The sequence below is a fragment of the Peromyscus californicus genome, unplaced genomic scaffold, assembly GCF_007827085.1.
Source record: "Peromyscus californicus insignis strain IS unplaced genomic scaffold, ASM782708v3 Scaffold_3__1_contigs__length_106647218, whole genome shotgun sequence".
In the NCBI taxonomy this organism is placed as follows: domain Eukaryota; kingdom Metazoa; phylum Chordata; class Mammalia; order Rodentia; family Cricetidae; genus Peromyscus; species Peromyscus californicus.
The window spans coordinates 18,028,113-18,049,797 of record NW_026294551.1 but is presented as its reverse complement, the minus strand read 5'-3'; the positions used below and the strand labels follow the sequence as shown (position 1 = coordinate 18,049,797).

Sequence of the window (21,685 nt, the reverse complement as noted above, 5' to 3'; positions counted from 1 at the left end):
TACCAGCAGATTAAAATTTCATGTGTGCGCAAGCACAAGCATTGCATGCGTGTGTGTGTGTGTGTGTGTGTGTGTGTGTGTGTGTGTGTGTGTGTGTGTATAGGTACAGAGACCGGAAGTGGGTATTATGTGCCTTCCCCAGTCACTTTCCATGTCACTTTTTGAGATGAGATCTCTCGTTGACCCTGGAGCTGACCAGTTGGCTGTCCGGGCAGTGAGCTCCAGGGATCCAGCTGTTTTTGCTTCCCCAGTGCTGGGATTACACACGTGCAGACGTGGACGTGCCACTGAGCCTAGCTTTATTTTTTAAAACATGAGTGCTGGAGATCTGAACTCAGATCTCACGTTTGCAAGGCAAGCTCTCTCTCCAGCCTGGGGACTATAATTTTGAGCCTGAAGGATCTGAGTAGTCCTTATTGCAAACTTCAACGCACCCCCCGAGGCCTATTGATAACTTCAGACTGACCCCAAAGACCCAGATGCTTTCCCTACCAAGAGAAGCCAAATCATTGTTAATACGGTCTTCATCCGAGTACTCTCAGGGCAGATGGACAGTCTGAGCCTTGCTCTTAGGCTCTGGAGGTAGGCTTATGTTGGACTGTAGTCACTGTTGTCATCCTGTTTGGGACAGACAGGCTGCAGACATTTGCAAGTTGGTTGGAGCTGGGTTATGGGTATTCTGTGTGATCAGCTGAACAGAGAGGTTATAATTGTTCTCTGTGATAATCTAAGCCCCGGATGGGCTTCATTTGCATTGGGTTTTAGCCGGCCGAGCTGAGTGACTCAGGTGTTCACTTTAACGTGGTGGCACAAGCCTACAATCCCAGCTATTGTAGGCTATAATCAGGAAGTCAGGGTCATCCTCAGCTACATAGCAAGTTTGAGGTTAGCCAACATTCAACCGCCACCACCACCGCCATCACCACAGAAGAGCTCAATAAGAAAGATAGATATGTCATGTAAAAACAGGCCCCAAAGGGCTGGAGAAACGGCTCAGTGGTTAAGAGTGTGGACTATTCTTGTACATGACCTCAGTTCAGTTTCCAGGTAGTTCACACCTGCAACTCCAGCCCCAGAGGAGCTGATGCGTCTGACCTCCAATGGCACCTGCATCTGAAATACACATGGCCACCATACACATAATGAAAAAATCTTATAAAAACACAGGACATATGACCGCAAACACAAAAAAAGATACCTTTTCTGATCTGTGCCATTGTTGACTTCAGTTATGCCAAGTTTTGAGAAAGGGCTTGGGGGAGCGTGGTATCACTATTAGCTAAAGTAGTGGAGAGAGATCAGGGCCCCAATGATGAGAACAGGCACACATGAGCAGTTTGAACTAGGGTGAGGCAGGGGTTTCAGGTCATTTGAATATTTAATAGTGTTTCTGTCATGTTCATATTACCAAAGATGCACCCAAAGGAGCAAGCTGGGAATGCTGGGTGGGTTGCCCTTGGAAAGGCCTACAGAAGGGCCTCTGGGCCCCTTCACTCCTCCAGGGCTGATTGGTTCTGGTCTAGCGTGAGGTCTGCGGGAAGGATCCCAGCCAGAGTGTGTTGTTTTTGGCTGCTAACCCCACAGAGCCTCAGCAATTCCCACCCCCTAAGGTGTAGAAATACCTGGTCCTATGGGTTCCGTTCTAACCCGCCCAGGGGACTCATTTGGCTGTGGCACCCATTTTACTGCTTCTTACCAGGGTATCTGGTGCCCATCCAGCTTCATGTCTTGCTCTTGTGACACTGTTACCACATCCTTAGAGGCCCGTGGTCGTGGAGCACTTGGCATTGTGCTGACATTTGGTTCATATGGGTGAATGAGGGGTTGTGCGCGATTCCTGACCTCTCAGAGCTATGGCCAGCCCATAAGTATCCCTCTCCTCTGACGCCTGCCTTGTGGGGATCACGGGGCAGGAGTGCTGTGACTCTGTGAGCCTGAGAGCTCTGAGCATTGCAGGTGGCTCCCGGTCTGCTCCTCCCTACTTGCTCACACCTCTAACCTGCTCCCCTTCTACTTCAGACAGCAGGGAGACAGGAAATGAGTCCTTCTCCTCAGGTTCTTTCCCACCTGCTACACACAGATAGGCTTCATCTGCGGGCTAGGCCCTGTCCTGTAACCACATGGAAGGAACAGGTGTCAACAGACAATTTTACTGTTTAGTGATATACCAAAGTGTCTTTTGCATTAGGAGTCACAACCTGCTAGAAACCGGAAATGAGATGTCTGCCGAGAGTCCCCAGAGAGAGACTCATGGGTAGGGGAATCCTGGGCAGTTTCATGGAGGTGGTCTTGTCTGCTGGAGCTCCAAGGAAGACTGGTTCACACAGGAAAGGAGTGAAGTCATGAGTCATGGAAGTCTGGCTTTGCGGGGAGAGTAATCACATACCCTCTGACCGAAACCCTCCTCCTCCTCCTCCACTCTCTTTTCTTGCTCCCTCCCCTGGCTTTCCTGTGAACCCAGCCCAGCCCCCCTTTGGCTGAAGAGATGCCAACGCTGTGACATTACTTACTACACTGTGGTTTCCTTTTAAGGGCTGACTCTGCCACAGCTTGGGGTCAGCCTGCTGGCTCCGGCTACCCACTTCCATTCCCAACATCACTCTCGGGCTGGCCCGGCAGATCATCTTGTCAAAGATCACTTTGTTTTGCCTCACAAAGGAAACACTGTGGGACAAGGGTTCTGCGGAGGCCGGGCCTCTTATGAGTGCTGCCAGGCCTCTGTGGCCTCCTTCTTTCCCCATCCAGGAACCCTGGTTAAAAGCAAAGGCTAGTGGACACCATGGGGTTCATTCTGCTGTCTGGCATACCCACCCCCAGCTGCTGTCCGGAGAGTTGACTGATTATAGCTCACAGTTGCCTTTCTTTGGAGCTGACAGGAATAGCCTTGCCTTCAGACTTCACCAATGACTGGTGAAGAAAGGTTTCTACAAGGGCATTTCCTTTTCCTCAAAGTAGGTCTAGCTCTGTGGTGCCCTTCATACTTCCAAACTCTCCATGGATTCAGGCTGAAGGGAGTTTCTAACTTAGACCACATACCTGCTGTGTGTGTGTGTGTGTGTGTGTGTGTGTGTGTGTGTGTGTGTGTGTGCAAGCATGTACAAGCATGCCTGTATGGAAGTCAGATGATCACCCTGAGTGCCATTCCTCAGGAACTGTCTACCTTGCTTACTGAGACAGGGTCTCCCACTGGGACCTGGAGTGTGTGGGACCTGGAGTGTGTGAGTAAGTGAGCCCTGGGCCTCTTCCCATCTCTGCCTTCCTGTGTTGGGTTTACACGTATGTGCCGGCACATCTGGCTTTTTACATGGGTGCTGGGGATACAGCTCAGATCCTCTGGCCTCTGTGGCAAGCCCTTTACTATTTCCCAAGCCTAGCTGGTGTTGACCATTCTTCTCTTCCTCCCTCCCTTTTCCCCAGTAAAGAAGATCCTAACCATAACCATGCTTCTAAAGAACCCAGCCTCAAGACTTAAAGTCGTTCTGGTTCCAAGCTTTCCTGCCAGAAACCCCCCACCCCCCAACTCTAGATATCCCTGAACATCTTGCTTCTGGTCCAATCTTCTGTTCTTAATTAAAAATGTTTATTTATTTATTTAGGATTTTCAAGGCATGGTTTCTTTGTGTAGCCCTGGCTGTCCTGGAACTAGCTCTGTAGAACAGGCTGGCCTCAAACTCACAGAGACCCACTTGCCTCTGCCCCCGAGTGCTGGGATTAAAGACATGTGCCACTACCACCCAGCTATTTTTTTTAAAATGATATATTTATTTTTATTTTATGTGCATTGGTGTTTTGCCTGCATGTATGCCTGTGTGAGGTTGTCAAATCAATTGGAGGTGGAGTTACAGACACTTGTGAGCTGCCATGTCAATGCTGGGAATTGAACCTGGGTCCTCTGGAAGAGCAGCCAGTTTTCTTAACTGCTGAGCCGTCTCTAGCGTCAGTTTTTAAAAATATGTATGGGTGCTCTGCCTGCATGTATGTCTGTATACCTTGTGCATGCTGTGCCTGTGGAGGCCAGAAGAGGGCATTGCATCCGCTAGCATTGGAGTTACAGACAGTTGTTAGCCACCCTGTGGGTGCTAGGACTCCAACTCTGGTCTACTGGAAGAGCAACCAGTGCTCTTGACTGCTGAGCCATCTCTCCAGCCCCAGTGTATAGCCTAGGCTGGCCTTGACCTTGTGATCTTTCTGCCTCTGTCTCTTTAGCATAACCTACAGGCCAACCACAACTGGCCCATCTGTTCTAAGAAACATATATTTCTTTCAAGGCAGTGATGTTGCTGAGTCTTAATTACACATTTGAGTCTTGAATGATGATGTGTTTATGAGAGGACGGTGCCGGGGCCATGAGCAGAGGGATCCATAGGGCCAAAGTCAGTGGCCCAATGACAGCCTTGGTGTGACCTAGTTACTGTCAGAGTCCGGCCCTGTGCCACCCTCCTCACCTTCTTGGAGCTACTGATGTGGTTTCCAGACCAATATTTGTTCCTTGTCTTTCCTCTGATTAACAGTCACATTTTTAGTATCCGTCCAGTTCTTCCTGATGCAAAGCTCTAGAGAATGAGACACTTCTTGTAGGGTTAATTGCCAGCTTTTAAACTCCTGTTAAGTGAATACTAGGGGGATATCACATTGGGAGTTAAAGCTTGCCTTTCAGCAGCCTGATGCCCCACTCCAAGCTCCCTCCCAGCCTACACTCAGGGAAGCGAAGGGATCCTCTACACCAAGGCTGATGGCTCTTTACAACACTGTAATACTACAACACAGGGCACAATTGATGTATGCATGTATTTTCCATGCATTTGATGAGATTGTAAGATTCCTTGTAGGACAGTCTTGTCTGCCATGCTCCCCACTGAATCTTCAGTACCCAGCATGTGGTACAAGTTCAGTCAGTATCTGTTGAGTAAATGGATGAATGAACAAATATTAACTGTCTGCCTACTCTATAAAAGATTTCATGGTGGTTTCTATTCATGATAAAACTAAGTGACATGGTATCTCCTACTAAGAAGCTCATACTTTGGAAAGAGAAACTGATAAGCAAGCAAATGGCCATAGAATAAAGGTGGATGTATCAGCAGCCATAATGTGTTGGGGGACCACATGAGAAGTCAGTTGACTCAACCTGAAGAGGTCAGAAAAAGTTAATGGGAGGAAGGAGCACTTGAGTTGGGCCTGAAGGGTGAATAGGGATTTGAAAAGTCACAGAGGTAAAGGTAAAAAGAACAATATGAACAGAAACAGGAGACCACAGAAACAGTGTAGAATAAGGGGATAAATTCAGAGTGTTGGCTAATATATGTGGTCACTCAAGGCTGAGCCCTGACTCTGCTGTTTATAAGCTGTGGCCCAGGACAAGTTACATAACCTTTCTGACATTATGGGATTGTGGTAAAAATGAATAGGGTAGCTCGCTACAGAATATGACACGTACTTGGCACTTATTGAATGCTCAGCAAATGTCCATGGACATTATTGTCATTGCTATGAGTACTGGTGGCACAACTTCCATTGGGGATAGTCATTTCCTTGGTTTTTGAAAGTAATATAATTCTCTAAATGCTTTCCAAAGCTGCCTTACTGTGCTCTCAGCTGCATAGGGCACTCTTTCTCAAACTTTTTAATGCTGTGACCCTTTAATACAGTTCCTCATGTTGTGGTGACCCCCAACCATGAAATTATTTCATTGCTACTTCATAACTGTCACTTTACTACTGTTACGAATCATAATGTAAATATCTGATATGCAGGATATTTGATATGTGACCCCCAAAGGGTTGAGAACCAGTGACATGGGGCAACAGGATGTATTAATTTTTTCTAATGCTGTTATAAAATACCTGATAGAAGTGAAGGGGAAAAGAGTTATTTGGCTAATGGCTCTAGAGGGTTCAGTCTATGTTTGCTTGGTCCCAAATGCTTAGGTAGGACAGCATAACAGTAGGAACTCTCACTTCATGAGAGAGCTGCTCACTTCGTGGCCAACCTGGAAGCAGAGAGAGCAAGTGTAAGTAGACATTTCTCTCCTGCCTGCCTATTCCCAAATAAATACACAGAGGCTTATATGAATTATAAGTACTTGGCTAATAGCTCAGGCTTATTACTAACTAGTTCTTACATTTTAAGCTAACCATATTCCTTATTTATGCTCAGCCACGTGGTGGTACCTTTATTAGCATGGCACGTTCATCTCCTGCTCCCTCTGTGTCTGGCTGGTGACTCCTCTGACTCTGCCCTTCTCTTTCCCGTCATCCTTAGTTTGGTCACCCCACCTATACTTTCTGACTGGCTACTGACCAATCAGAGTTTTATTAAACCAATTCAAGTGACAAATCTTTACAGTATATAAGAAGATTATTCCACAGCAAGCAAGCCAGGAATTGATATCTGATATACCCTTGCAAGGACCGACTCCCAGTGACCTATTTCTTCTAGCAAGGCCCCACCTCTCACATTTCTAGAATCTCTCAAACATTACCAACTAGATCAAAATGCAAGCATATGGGAGACATATGAGAAAAAGACAGGTTGTTTTAGTAGGTTGGATGCTGTTGAACCATGCCTACAACTTCAGAAATTAATCATGGTAAATGTTTTTGCAGCTTTGGGGTGGAGAGGCCGAGATAACAATTGATCAGCGGAAGTTTGGTGGAGGCCTCTGGGCTATGTGAGGTCATCACTAACCAGTTTATGGCTATTTACCTTTGGAAAATCTCTCTCCTCTTTTCATCCAGCTTTTCTTGTTTTCTGCTGCCTTCTCTTGATGGCACTCATGGGATTTATTTAGCAATACTGACCCTCAGCAGGCTATAAGGTAGGCTATCTTTGTTCTCTGTGCTTTCTTGGCTCTGTTAGCTGACTATAGGCTCCCAGTGCCTTCTGTCTGGCCCTTGGGTACCCTATCCCATCTACCTGCATACCCAGGGCATGCTCTGTGCCTTCCCTTTGTAGCATTGGCACAAGGCTGTACCAGGATTTCTCCACACCTCCACGCTCATCACAGTGCACTTTCCTGTCTCACAAGTTCTCCCCAGAGCCTTGCTTCTCACCTTGGAGGATGACAATTAGCTGGTCTGAGAAACACGGCCATGGAGCTTGTTGGCTGGCCCATTATTTTGGTGGGAGGGGCTAGCTTGTTCAAATCAGAACCTGTGTTGGGGTCTGACTTAGCAGGGAGAAGGCAATGGTAATGATGGGTGGCCTTTCAAGTCACATTGGAGAGGGAGCAGTGTTGTCAGGTCAAAGGAGACATGTGTAGGGGCTGGAGGAGCCTTTTACCATCACCAGGCTACTCTGGCAAAGTTCCTGAATGCCCTACGTGGGCACAGGCTATGGACTCTTGCTGGGCCAGCCCTTGGGGTTAAAGAGCTGGCTCTAGTCCTCAGACTGACGCTGGCAGAGAAGGAAGAGGGATTCAGAACTGGACAGGAAAAAAAGCAGGCAGTCTGGGAGACACAGATCTAGATATTCCTTTGCTTTCTAGGTCCTTCTCCTTGGGATGTCTAAATTGTTGTCTGTCTTTACTGGGTAAAGCTCTCCTGGCAGTGAGCCAGTTCCTCCACTTACCTGCAGGATCATTGTTAGTATGGTTGGGAGAACAGGATGATAGTAGCCTGGTGTCATGGGATTGGCTTCTCACCAGCTGGTCTGCTGTCCTGCGCTCTGTTTGTAGGCCACGGCCAGTGCAACTGTGGGGACTGCGTGTGTGACTCAGACTGGACTGGCTTCTACTGCAACTGCACGACCCGCACCGACACCTGCATGTCCAGCAACGGGCTGCTGTGCAGCGGCCGGGGCAACTGTGAGTGTGGCAGCTGCGTCTGCGTCCAGCCAGGCTCCTATGGAGACACCTGTGAGAAGTGTCCCACTTGCCCAGACGCCTGCTCATTTAAGAAGTGAGTGAACAGTTTGGAGAGAGTTGGGAGGCCGGAAGAAGGAAGAGGGCCCTTGTACTAGAACTCCCAACTCTCGAGGATCTGTCTTGGAGAACAATTTGCTCCGGCCAAATGACTACTTTCCTTTTTTCCATGAATGTCTTTCTTTGGGAAAGTTGGAGGTGGTACCAGCCATGCAGGGACCAAATAGTACCAATTGGAGCAGGCCCTCTTCCAGAGTGCAATCATGAATCCCTCTGCATTGGGAGGGGGATCACAGAACATTCCAATGCAATGTTCTGATTCCTATGGGAGGTGCAGGGGCTGAAGTCATGGTGGACTTCAGGTGAAATGGGCATTTTGTTGGTACAGACTTGCCCTGTTTGGAAGTCCAAGTCTGTGGCTCTGCCATGGCTAGGTTCACAGTTATGTATTTTGAGCTGTGGTAGAGCCCAGTGCTTAGAAGAAAGAGCCTCATGTTGGCCTTAGTGCTCTATTTTCACTGTCTTGAAATTCTTAGCTGTGTTTGAATAGAACTTTAATTTTTCAGTGGACTCTCAAATCACATGACCAGTTCTGACTTTAAACCTCCCAGAAGTGATAGGAGTCACTATGACTACCACCACCACCACCATCACCACCATTACCACCATCACCACCATCATCACCATCACGACCATCACCACCACCACCACCACCACCACCACCACCACCACCACCACCATCACCACCACCACCACCACCACCACCACCATCACTACCATTACCACCACCATTATCACCATCACCACTATCACCATCACAGCCCTTGAACTGTAATGAAGCCTATTTGAGCCTATAATCCCAGCAGTCAGGAGCTTGAGGCAAGGGGACCAAGTTCAAGACAATTAGGCTCTACAGTGAGACTGTCAGATCCAGGATTGGCTGGCCAGGTCCTGTCTGTGGGTAAGGAGGGCCTCATCCTAATCTCCATGGTCATTTCCAGCTATGTGGCATACTTAGGGCTCTTCCTCTACTTTAGTTCCTGTGTCCTTTCTCCTCCAGGGAGTGTGTGGAGTGTAAGAAGTTCAACCGGGGAACCCTACATGAAGAAAACACCTGCAGCCATTACTGCCGAGACGACATCGAGCCTGTGACAGAGCTGAGTAAGTCCAGCAGGTCTTAAGGGTCTCACACATCCAGGCTTTACATAGTTCCATTTCCATCTCAGAACCTGCCAACTTCCTTCTCTAAAGTGGAAGAGTAGTTCCCACCTCCAGAAACGCTGTGCAGGCCTGATGTGCAGTAGGCACAGGGTGAAGGCTGGCTTCCTGAGAATCTCCTTCATCCTTGAAAATGTGTTCAGCAGCTCACACTTTCTGCTTCCTGGAGTCCCAAACTCAGCAAGAGCCTATGTATAACTTGTAAAGGCTGTAGAAATCAGACAATTCTTAGTTTACCTTTAAAGGAGAGGAAGGTGATATACTAGATGTTATAGAAGCAGAAACCAAGGTGTGGATCTGTGACTGCCACCCCTAGCTTAGAAGGTGAGTAAGTAACAGGACCTGGTGGCATATACCAGTAACACTGTCACTCAGGATCCTGTTACACCGCAGGAAGCTGAAGCTGGTGGATCTTGACATTGAAGCCATCCTGGACTAAAATAGTGAGTTCCAGGCCAGCCTGAGCTACAGAACAAGTCCAGTTCTCCAAAAACTATTTTTAAAAAGTGTTAAGGCATTGGAGAGATGGCTCAGTGGTTTAGAGCACTGGCTTCTCTTGCAGAGAACCTGGGTTCAGTTACCAGCACCCACATGGTGGCTAGCAACCATCTGTAACTCCAGTTCTGGAGGATTCAATGCCCCCTTCTGACCTCCACGGACACTGCATATACATGGTGCACAAACATACATATGCAGGCAAAATACCCATATACATAAAATAAAACACAAAATCTATTTACAGTGTCACATAATCCCCAGGCTTTTGCTTCCAGCTTGTTGGTTTGGAGAGAAACCTTCAGTGATATGTATATGTAATCATGCCTTCTCTCCTAAAGCTCTTTTGACTTTCTAGAGCCCCCTGAACTAAGACAGAAGTATAAACAGGGGGAGCAAAATCCTTCCCTACAGTTATCCTGGCCTGTACTTCATGCTGTCTTTAAAGATGATCTTTGCTGCTTTCAGTATATATGATACATTATCCGAGTTGCCAGGGATTGGGTGGTGCCCAGGAGGTAGCAATCTTTGCACAGATAGCCATTGCCCATGCAGACAGGAAGGGCCTCTTCACGTGAGAGCTACCGGAAGACAGCTTCGGGCAGGGGAGTTGTAAGAGAACCAGGTCTGCAGTGAGCCGGGTGATTCCGGGTTGAGGAAGTGGTATTTCCTCCAGAGGAGACTAGACTTGCTGTGATCAGCTCAGGAGGAAAGGGTGTGTATCTGACCTCACTGAGTCTACTTTTCTTCTTGTAGGAATGAAAAACAATGGCTCCCACCTTACAGGGAGAGCTAAGTGACATGAAACAGGCAGTTGCTAACGTATCGTCGGTGTCTGCTTCCCTTTTTCCTGTCTGGGCTTGCCCACTGGTTATCAATGGTTTTCTAAGGCAGCCCTTGTCAGTTTTGCCCGTTTGCATCCATCGGTATACGGCAAAGCACACCTGGTGGAGAGTAACCCACAGTGTTACTCTAGCAGGGTTCAGAGTGAGAAGGGCTGAAACCTACAAAGCATGATGGGAGTCCGAGAGGAGGGGGGTGGCTGTGGAGAGGCGTGCCAGATCGGAAACAGAAGCGAAAGGACTGGAAGGATTGTATCAATGGACTGAGAAGCAACAGGGAAGCAGGGGAAGGAAGAGAGGGAAAGGGAAGCCTGCTGTGTGTGAGCAACTGTTTGAAGCCATTCAGTTCTCACGCAAGGCGGGGGACATCGGTTTCCTTTCACCGATGAAGATGATGAGGGCAGATCACAGCCAGCGTCACAGCTGGTGGGTGGTAGAGACGGGCTTTGGATCAGAACGGACTGACTGCACTGTTACAGCGTGCCCCATTTAGAGGGAGGAGAACCAAAAAGGGCCCTCGAGAAACAACATTCATCACCGAGGGCCACTCAGTGCCAATTGCCAGGCGTGATCTCCAACCTGGGCATCTTGCTTAAACGTCAGGCAGTTTCCTGTCGCACACTTGGCGGATGTCCTATGACCTGGGTTTGGGAAAAGCTCTTATCTTGTGGGATTTTGATCTGTTTCTCATTCTCCGTCTTCTCTCTTCCCTGTGTCAGTGGATACCGGCAAAAATGCAGTGAATTGTACCTACAAGAATGAGGACGACTGTGTGGTCAGATTCCAGTACTATGAAGACACCAGTGGAAGGGCCATCCTGTACGTGGTGGAAGAGCCAGGTAAGTGAGCCCCGAGGCCCTGGCCCTGGCCCTGGCCCTAGGGAGAAAGAGACTACCTTGTTGGGCAGGAATTTCTAGTTGTAACCTTTTCAAACAGAACAGGCCAAAGAGGCAAGGGGGTATCTCACTAAGTACTAGCAAGAAAGTGGCTCACTGGGGCTGGAGAGATGGCTTGAATGGTTAAGAGCACTTGATGCTCCCACAGAGGACCTGAGCTTGGTTCCCAGTACCAAGATCAGGTTGCTCACAACCACAGGTAACTCCAGCTGTAGGAGATCTGACACCCTTCGGCTGGCCTCTGCAGTCCACTGCCCTCAGACACATACTCTGACATAGACTCAAACACATACACATATAATTAGAAATAAAAATAAAAACTTTGAAAAAAATTTGGAGACAGGGTTTCTCTGTGTAGTTCTGGCCATCCTGGAACTTGTTCTGTAGACCAGGCTGGCCTCGAACTCAGACATCGGCTTGCCTCTGCCTCCCTGCTGGGATTAAAGGTGTGTGCCACTACCACCTGACTAAAAAGAAATCTTAAAATAAAAGTGACTTGTTAATTGAGGAGACAGAAAATTAAGGAGAGGAGGAAGGTGAATATGACTATCTCTAAGAGTAACATACAGCCTGGGTCTCTTCAGGTGTTGTTGCCAAGGAGTAAGGGATTTAAGTTCTAGGACCTTACAGTACAGATGTATGTTCTGCTGTGGGATGGCTGTTGGCCATGAGTAACCTTCCCATCAGTGCAGTGGAAGGCCTAACATTGTGGCAAGATGTAGTGGTGGGTTTGGCGGACTGACTCAAGGCTGTCTTCCTGAACATTCAAGAGTGTTTGTTCTCGTGGGCCTGAGATGATTCAGCAGGTAAAGGTTCTTGCTACCATGCCTGAGGACCTCAGTTCAATCCTTAGGCCCCACATGGTGGAAGAAGAGAACCCACTCACACAGGCTTTACTCTGACCTCCATATGCTGTGGCATGTGTGTGCATACACACACACTCACATTCAAATAAATGGCTGTTCAAAAAAGACTACAAAAATAGGGGTTTGCCTTCAAGTCCTGGAAGCGAGAGGCGTATGTCCTGCTGCACACAGACCAACCATCCAACACTGTAAATTAGCTTTACTCTTTCTATCGGTGATGGGAAGTGAATCCAGGAGCTTGCACATGCTAAGCATACATTCTATCCCTGAGCTACAACCCAAGCCCAGGCTTCCTTATTTTTTTTAAATATCAGTATGCCATTGTGGGAACCAATTGGAGTTCCATAAGAACTAAATTAAATAAGCTCTAATACATACACTTTTTTTTGAGAGAGAATCTCATATAGCCTAGGCTAAACTTACTTTGTTATGAGGATGACCTTGAACTTCTGATCTTCCTGCCTCCACTTGAGTGCTGGAGTTTGGCATGAACCATCAAATCTAGTTTTTATGTGGTGCTGGGGTTCAAAATTTTACTTACAAAATTTTGGTTACGTTTGGAAGGAAGGGGATGAAGGTGGGACCGTGGAGGCAGGAAAATCCATAGGAGCTACTTGAGTACCTAGGATACTGTTATCTCGGGTGAGGAGAGTGTGATGCTCTCATGTGGGATAGTTTCTCAGCCCTTCCTAGGCCTCTCATGCTTTATATACAGACTAAGAAATAGAAAGGGCATCATGTTCATCTTACTTAGGGTCCAGGGAAAGCTGTTGTAGGAGGGACAAAGGGAGCCTGCAGATGTGTGAAGGAGCACATCTGTTATGGTTTGACCACAGCTTCTACACACTGCGTAGATTTTCCCCATCCCTGCCCCAGCAATACCTCCATCCCTTTGTGTTTCAGGCAGGCATTCGGTCTTTGCTTTTGGCTCTGCTACTAGTTTGTCTCTTTGTCACATGGTCTTTGTTGGTGTTCCTGTTGAATACTTCACCCAAATCATTTGACTTGGGATTTTGAGACTGGAATCTACTATAGTTATGGGGAGCAAAGACGATGATCGTCTGGGATGGTCGAACCACCCTGGGGGATCACTTCTCACGTTCTTCACCACTACATCCATTTCTTCACATTGGGAAATGGGAGCCCCAGGTCTAGTGACCTACAATGCCCGTTGACTTTGTGGTGCTGGAAGCAGAACGTAGGGCCTTGTGCAAGTGTTGTATGTCCAAGTCATACCCTCAACCAGGGGCCCACATTTCCTATTGCCCTGGCTCTGTCTCTCCTTTGACCCAACTCTCTACTATTTCCAGACATTCTAGCTTGGAACAGCATGGGCAGCTGGGTCCTGAAGCTTAGAAAGCGATTATTCTCTTTCTCTTCACAACCTCATGACCTTGCAGATGTTTTCTTTGAATGGGTGAGTCACTGCAGGGCAATCAAGAATATTTCCAAATGGATTCAGCCACATGGAACAGGCCTCTGAACTGGGCTCTCTTCACTCATGGATAGGGTGCCAGAAAAAAACACAGTGTGTTCCATGCAGTATTTAGTACACACACACTAAAATAGTAACTTGTTTATTGGAAGTCAGATCGACCTAGACTTCCTATGCTTTTGTTTACTAAATCTGCCAACCCTTCCAAGGCTTGTGTGGACCACTGTGGATCCACTGCTGTGGTTGCGAGGGACCTCCAGAGGCACCTGGAATTATCTCTTGCCTTCCACCCCTAGTGATGACGGGCTGTTATTCTCTAGGATTCTACCTGTGTTGCCCAGACCACCATGCAAAATTTTCACTTTGAGGTTTGAGGGTCAGCCCTATACCTCAGACTTTCAAAGGATTCATAGTTGCTTTTCCCAGAAGAACTGGGGCCCTTTGCTCCTGGTCATTTGGACACTAGAACCACACAGGCTTTCTCCAGGAGCCCTTAATTATCGATAGGTTATAATTTGGTGGGTTGGGAAATGGCCAGAGTGGTTTGTGGTAGTGGTTGTTTTGGGGTAGTATGTGGTGAGCTAGGGTGTCTGTTTAGAGAAGGAGATAAGAGTGGAAAGTGGGCGTGACTTCCTCTCTAGACTCATCAACATCCATATATACAAACACCTGGTTTCATCACACTGGAAGTTGCCGGTATGAGATCACTTGTTGGACACCTGAGGCTTATGGGAAGCTGAGCTCTACAGAATATGATCAGCTGACCATGAAGGGGTGACATAGCTTGTCTGCTTTGGTTGTTGTCTGGGGTTGAACGAAGAAGTTGGCTTCCGATAGGGTTAAGATTTTAGATGACTAAATATTACCCTGGCTGGCAGGTATCCTGGTCTCTAAGGATGCTGAGAAGGCCACCGAGCATCTGGCTCTCAGAGATGTAAATATCTGAACCAGGGCAAGAGACTTGATTGCCAATGGGGCAGTAAGTGAAAAGGCCAGGCATAAGAACACCACCAGTGACAAGGGCATCGAGTGTTTGTGGAGGAGCTAACTTTGTGCTGGCACTGTTCTGAGCTCTTTAAATCTGTCTAGCTCAGTCATTGCTCGTCACAAGCTCTTGAATGGGTGTGAGTAGTTGTTCCATTTTAAAGATGGAGAAACAGGAAACAGACACCCAGAAAAGTTAGTTTATTGAAGGGCAGATAAGCAAAGTAAGCATTAAGCCAGTATTCAAACCCAGGCGGTCTTGGCTCCAGAATGCCCAGTGGCACAGACCCGAGGACAAGTCACTTTGCCTGTGCTTAGGGGAGAGAGGGAAAAGAGAGAGGGCTCTGGGAAGTAGAAAACAAATGTCCCGAATATAAAAGGGCCAGCTGCTCCCGCCTCTAGCCAGTGGCTGCTCTATAGGAAGGTATGTTCTAGTATGGACAAGGGTGTGTGTGTGTGTGTGTGTGTGTGTGTGTGTGTGTGTGTGTGTGTGTGTCTGTTTATCTGTCTGTCTGTCTGCCCCTGTGTTTGTAGTGCTAGGGATAGAGGCCAAGGCTTCGTGGAAAATAGCAAGATCTTTACCACCAAGCTTAGTCACTCACCAAATCAATTTTTTAAATTGTTTTTGAGATTTATGTGTATGAGTGACTTGCCTGCCTGTAGGTATATGCACCATATGCATGCCTGGATGCCAGGGGAGGTGAGAAGAGGGTGTCAGGTGGTCTGGAGTTATAGACAGTTCTGGGCCACCATATGGGTACTGGGAACTTAATGTGGGTTCTCTGAAATTTCATTAAGTGCTCTTAGCCTCTGAGCCATCTCTCCACTAAGTTTTAAATGTACACTTGGGTGAACTTGCACGGAATTGGTAAACTTCAGCCTGAGAACTCTGATTTAGACCACTCAGGGCCGATTATTGCCGTCCTAAAGACTGTCCCCCTTTAAAAAGTGATGAAATTACTGTTTTGATCGTCTTATTTCCAGTTCTCTGTTCATTTGTTAAGACCTCATTCCTAGACATGTCTGGTGACTCCTGCTCTCTTCCTCTGCCTCCCAGAGTGTCCCAAGGGTCCTGACATCCTGGTGGTCCTGATGTCAGTGATGGGAGCCATTCTGCTCATCGGTCTTGCTACTCTTCTCATCTGGAAGCTACTCATCACCATCCATGACCGGAAGGAATTTGCTAAGTTCGAGGAAGAACGAGCCAGAGCCAAGTGGGACACAGTAAGAGGCTGTGCTGTGCTTCGTGTTCTCTTAAGTCTTTGGTTCAAGAACCCGAGGCAGCAGATGCTCACTGTGGTCAGAGTCAGCCCCGACAGTTGTTCCCTAGTTATCCTCTGTTCTAGATGCTGGGAGATGGTTCGACTGTCCTTTTGTCCTTATACTTCATGAAAACCACCTAAAATCCTCTGCCTCACAGTGACCACATGTCATGATCCCTGTGTGCGCACACATAGGATATCATGGTGAAGGGAGAAACTCACCTCCAGTTGGGGGAGACAGGACAAATCTATATCACGAACGTAGGACATACCGTACAGTGGTAAGGAAGTCTGAAGTTTAAACATTAATAGAAAGTGACAGAATAGCTAACATTTACTGAAGATTGTATACCAAGAGCTATTCTAAATGCTTGTGATACCTTACTTTGTTTTATCTCTGTAACAGCCCCTTTGATGGACAGCATTATCATCCTCATTCTATAGTTAAGGAGGCTGAGAGCAGAGAATTAAAGTAGCTTTCCTGATGCAGAAAGGAGTTAGGTGACTCCAGGAATCACTGTCGGGGACAAACTCATAGATGTAGTGGCAGTGTATCTATTTACTTCATCCTCTTCTTTTCTGCAAATGAGAAGTGGTAGCTTCCAGACAGGGATTCTCTGGGGGACCCAGAATGCAGTTTATCCTGATTTAATCCACCCAAATGAGCGTGTTTTAAAAATGTGTGTATGTGTGTGTGTGTGTGTGTGTGTGTGTGTGTGCTCACATGCCATGGCATTTGTGCAGAGGTCAGGGGATAACTTGCAGGAGTCGGTTCTTCTTCCCTGTGGGTTCTGAGGACCGAACTCAGCAGCTTTCCCCATGCTGTGCCAGCTCGCCAGCCTATCCAATGAGCATTTTTTTTTTTTTTTGAGAACCATCTGTACATTGAATTTCAGTCCATTCTCCTTTTGTTCACTTTATTTTCCCTGGACCTACCAAGTGACCATTTGATTCTACAGCATCCAGGGTCAGGCTGAAACCTTGTTCCTGGTGACCCCAAACTTTGTATCCACTGGACCCAAGAAGCAGAGATGTTTCTGTTGGGACTGTGCAGAACATTTTGAGCCACCAAGGGACCAAAGAATGTCCTAAATTTCTCGAACTACTATTAATGGGGGATTCATCACTTTTTGTTGGGAAATGATTTTAGAAACCCAGTGAAGGCCTTCTGTTTTCCTGAGCACACAACAGGTTTGTGGGTAGCAATTGATTCAAGAAATAGGACAAGTTAAGAATTATTTCAGCAAAAGCTGGACTCTGTGTTCTAGCCCCACCTACGTTTTCCTTTCTGGCTCACATTGCCTGGCACTGCCTTGATGAAGGAAAAGAAAGAGCAGGGAGAGAAGAAGGACTAGGAGAGATGGGGTAAAATGGCACATTATTTTGGGACTGCCAAGACCAACTGGGTACCCACTACCAACAGTTATGGGCTGAATAAAAAACCCTTAGAGATAGCAGTGGACTAGCACCACACCATCTCTCCTCTTCTTATTTCCGTCTAGTCCCATCCTCAAAGCAAAAGTGTAAATGTGAGCACTGGCTGCTTTTGACAGTTCGCTCTAGAGAAGGATGTCGGGCAAAATTCTCAGATGAAATTCAACTGTTGAGGGTAAGGCAGTGTAAAGAACTGACTGTGAGATTCTCTTCTGTTCTTTTTGCAGGCAAACAACCCACTGTATAAAGAGGCCACCTCCACCTTCACCAACATCACCTACCGGGGCACTTAATGAGAAGACGTCATCCTTAGATCATTGTCAGATTAGGCCAGGATTGTGGGAGTCTCTGCCATCATGTTTACAGGGGACAGTATTTGTGGGTGGGATTAGGGGTTTGGATTGGGATGGGCTGGGAAAATGTCAGTATGTGGGAGTGTGTCTCTGTGTGTATGTATATGTATGAGTTGAGTGTGGGGAAATGTGTAATTTAAAATGTGTGATGTGTCCCTTTAGGCAGAGCTCCACAGCCTTTGTCCTCAGAATCCCTCCTGAAGGGATTCTTCCTGCTTAGCTTGAGGGGAACTCATGATGCTGAGCAGGTGCTCTTCATGACCTCTGAGAAGCTAGCTTGCCTTGTCAGGCCGTTCTCCCAGAGGAGAAGGGGGCAGCTGGGGAGCTTCCTTCCAGAGGAAGCGATGCCAAGTCTCGGCTCTCCACTGAGTTTGTAAGGTTCTGGTTCTTGGGCCTGTCCATGGCCACGGTAGAAACTGCTTGGCTTTGGAGACCAGCTGTATCATTTGTGCCTCTGCCCACCTCTCCTCCCTCAGGCTGGAGGTGGAGTCGGGAGAATCGAGTCCTCAAGAGCTGCCTGCGTCTTTCGCCATCACCTCGCTTTGGTTTTTTCATAAGGAAAGTCCTGGACACCTGGCTCTTTGGCCTATTGAGCATGAAGATGTCAGGGCCACTCAGGGGTCATGCATGGCCTGGGGGATGTGCCAGCACCTCTAAGTTCATAATCGCAGTCATTCTTCCCTTGAGATTTGTGTAGAAGTGTTACTGTTACGTCGTCGTTGACACCATCTCTTACCTCCTACTTCCGCATTCTCATTGTTACAGACTTTGCTCTGCACTGAGGAGATGACCAAATGCTTTCCCCTCAGGGGAGAGTGCTATGATCAGAACTAGAGGTCTAGCCCCACTCTCCAGGTCTTCTGCTCCTCTTCCCAGGCACCTCCACACACCTCATCCCTTGCCTCTGTGCGCTACACCCATCCGTGGGGGTGATTGTCTTTAGCTACCTCTTGGGTGTCTTGTGAAGGGGTCATTCCCATTAGTCTGCTGAGCAAAGTGCTGGGAAGAACGATCGGCCAGTCGGATCTGTGTGTGTGGCCTGTTCTCCTCTGGGTTGGACAAGCCTTTAATCTGGGAGGCCGCAAGTGCAATTTTATTTTATTCTCTCTGGGGACACCAAAAACGATGATGAGGTTCACTCACTGTAAAGGAGCATGTATAGGAACATACTTGCATTATTATATTTGTAACTTTATATGATGACAAGGGAGAGCATAAAAACCCACAGACTCTGTGGGATACTGGCACTCCCTTGTGGCATCATTCTTAGTAATTTGCCACTCCATTTCTGCGTCCCTACGGGGCTCCCTCTTCCTGGAAGCATGTGAGGATGGGTATGTGGACATATTGAACCTTTCATAAGGAGGGCGTTAAAACGCCCACCACCTAAAGAAAAGAGACCTCTAACAGTGTTCTTAATGATCAGAAAGTCTGAGTCTTGGCCTCAGGGTTGCAGCTAAAATTTTTTTTTATGTTAAAAGAAAGCCACTTTCTTTTCTCTGGAGTTCAGTTTTCTAGTCTGAAAAGTAATGAATTTGGACCAGGTACTTGGAAGGTTATTTCAAGTGTCAATATTCTTTTAACTTTTTTGAAAGACAGGGTCTTATGTAACCCAGGATGGCCTTAAACTTGCTGTGTGACAAAGGATGACTTGAACTTCCGACCCTATTTGCTGCCACCTCTCAGGTGCTAGAATTGCAGGCATGTGCTATCATGCCTGATTTATGAGGTGCTGGGAATAGAACCTGGGACTTCACACATGCTAGGCAAGAACACTACCAATTGAGTTATAGTTCCAGCTTTAGTATCAACATCCAAAGATGCTGAGATTGCACATGGTATCAAGCATGCAGCCAAGATACTGTGTGTGTATAAGGGGACTGGGATGTTGCTCAGTGGTAGAATGCTTATGGAATGCCCAGGGTTTGATTCTCAGTACTAAAAACATTTATTGTGTGTATGTGTGTGTGCATGTGTGTGTTGCTGTTGCTAGTGTTTGTCTTTCAGTTTTGAGAAATCTGAATTTCCTTGGTTTTTACGAGTGGATGTCATTCTCATAACATCTCAGTGAGTCTCATTCTTTCTCAGAACCGTTTGTTAATGGGTGCATCTAATGTAGCACTTGGTTATCATCCCATTAGTTATTTCTTGTTCACTCTGCATACATTTGCATCTTCGTATCGGGGAAGACCATCAGTAAGGAGTGGCTGGCCCAGGTGTTAGTGGCTGGAACAGGAATAAACCAATGACTGTCCTGTCCTGTCCTTGAGTGACTCTAGGGTTAGGAAATAGGAATATGGCAGAGGGATAAATGAGGGACTGTGAAGGATGATCATGGATCTAAGAAGTTTAGATATTCACTGTAACCTTTAGCTACTGAGGCAGAGCCCATGAGAATAGAGTGGGATTTTCTTTAGAGAAGATGATTTAGATGAGAAAACTATCAGAGGAAGAAGAAAATGTATTAAAAGGATGAAAAGGTGAGTGGGGATCTTGTCTGTTTCTGGAATGAGGCTTATGGTTCTTGAGGACCAGCAATGTTCAGCAGTACATGGGGATACCTGGAGCTGTTTTCACCAGAGGCCGAGGAACAGTCCGTTTGGTATCATGAGAGTGACTATCTAAAATTGTTCTGGCATTGAGCAATCCGGCACAGAGAGATTGTGCCCTGTTCTTTTACAGGTAATTTCTGTCCGGTCTCCGTGTCTGAGGATGGTAATAGGAAATGGACCATGCCTGTGTGATACATTGTTGCATTTGGAGTCAATGGAACATGCCTGTGTGACACATTGTTGCTTTTGGAGTCCGTGTTTCTCTCCCAGATATTCTGAAGTTGCCCACAACACCAAGATACTTCTCTTTGTCAGTTTCTGGTTGGAATTACTTAAGCACCTTCCTGACTTCCTCAACACCTCCTCCTCCGAGTTGTGTAATGGAATTAAATGTGCTTTCCAAAAGAATTGGCCTAAGGCTACCCCATGCTTCCTGTGTTGTTATTTCTGATTTCTCTGGGTGCAAAGAGTGTCGCTGTTTCCAAATGTAACAGAATCGTGATAACTGTGGGAACTGGAACTAGCTCTGGAATCCAGAGTTTCAAAATGAGAAGGTCATTACTTTCTAAGGTTTTGTTTTTCTTAAAATGGGGATTATTTAGGAACTTTTGAAAACAAAGCAGAACAGACTTGTCAACATAGCCTAGGCTTTGCCTGTGGGAATCACAAACCAGTGAAGGCTTCATGGCAAATTATTCTCAGGGCCATTTATATGCCTAACTTCTACTTAAAATGGCTGGTGACACAGAGTGGCCCTGGGACCAACAGTAGCAGTATCACCTAGAAAGTTTAAAAAATGAAGTTGACAGTTCAGTCGTTAAGGATGCTTTCTGCTCTTTCAGAGGACCGGAGTTCAGTTCCCAACCACCTGCAACTCCAGCACCAGAGACTCCCTTTCTGGTGACCATGGGAACCTGCACACACATGTATGTACATACAGACACAGACAGACAGACAGACACACTCATACAAACACACACCAAGAAATGAAAATTGACAAGTCTTATCCCAAACTCTCTCATATGTTCTGAGGAATGTAGAGTTGTTCTGTTGTGGGAGTGTGGACACATAAATCTGGGGAGTTCAAGTGAGTCACGTCAGAAGACCTAGTGATACAGTCATAAGACATGGTAAACAAAAGATAAGAGGCAGCTGCCAGGGGAACAAGACATACTTTTTCACAGTAAACCTTTAAAAAAATAAATAGAAGGAGTACACACTAAAATAATGATTGAAGCATAGTATGGTAAATACATAGCCAGCAACACAGCTATTATCAAGTATTGAATACTGTATACAACTGTATGTTTTATACTTTGACAGCAACAGGTTCATTTACGAGCTTATATATGATAACTACGATGTCACTAAGTGATAAGAAAATTCAACTCTGTTATAATCTTATGTGGCCACTGTCATATATATAAAATGCTGTCATATGTCATATAAGGACTGAATAACAAAATCTGAGGGGATGGGAACGAATA

General features: G+C 46.7%; 1 protein-coding gene across 1 annotated transcript in view; it reads left to right on the top strand.

The window, feature by feature from the left end:
- Itgb3 (integrin subunit beta 3) overlaps positions 1-20,620 on the top strand; it is a 58,846-nt gene extending 38,226 nt beyond the window's left edge. The window contains exons 11-15 of the mRNA XM_052758612.1: positions 7,676-7,898; positions 8,922-9,022; positions 11,136-11,255; positions 15,655-15,821; positions 17,521-20,620. Coding sequence (XP_052614572.1) covers positions 7,676-7,898; positions 8,922-9,022; positions 11,136-11,255; positions 15,655-15,821; positions 17,521-17,586 — 677 coding nt within the window. The 3' untranslated portion in view covers positions 17,587-20,620. The remainder of the gene's footprint in view (positions 1-7,675; positions 7,899-8,921; positions 9,023-11,135; positions 11,256-15,654; positions 15,822-17,520) is intronic.
- Positions 20,621-21,685: the final 1,065 nt, after the last annotated feature.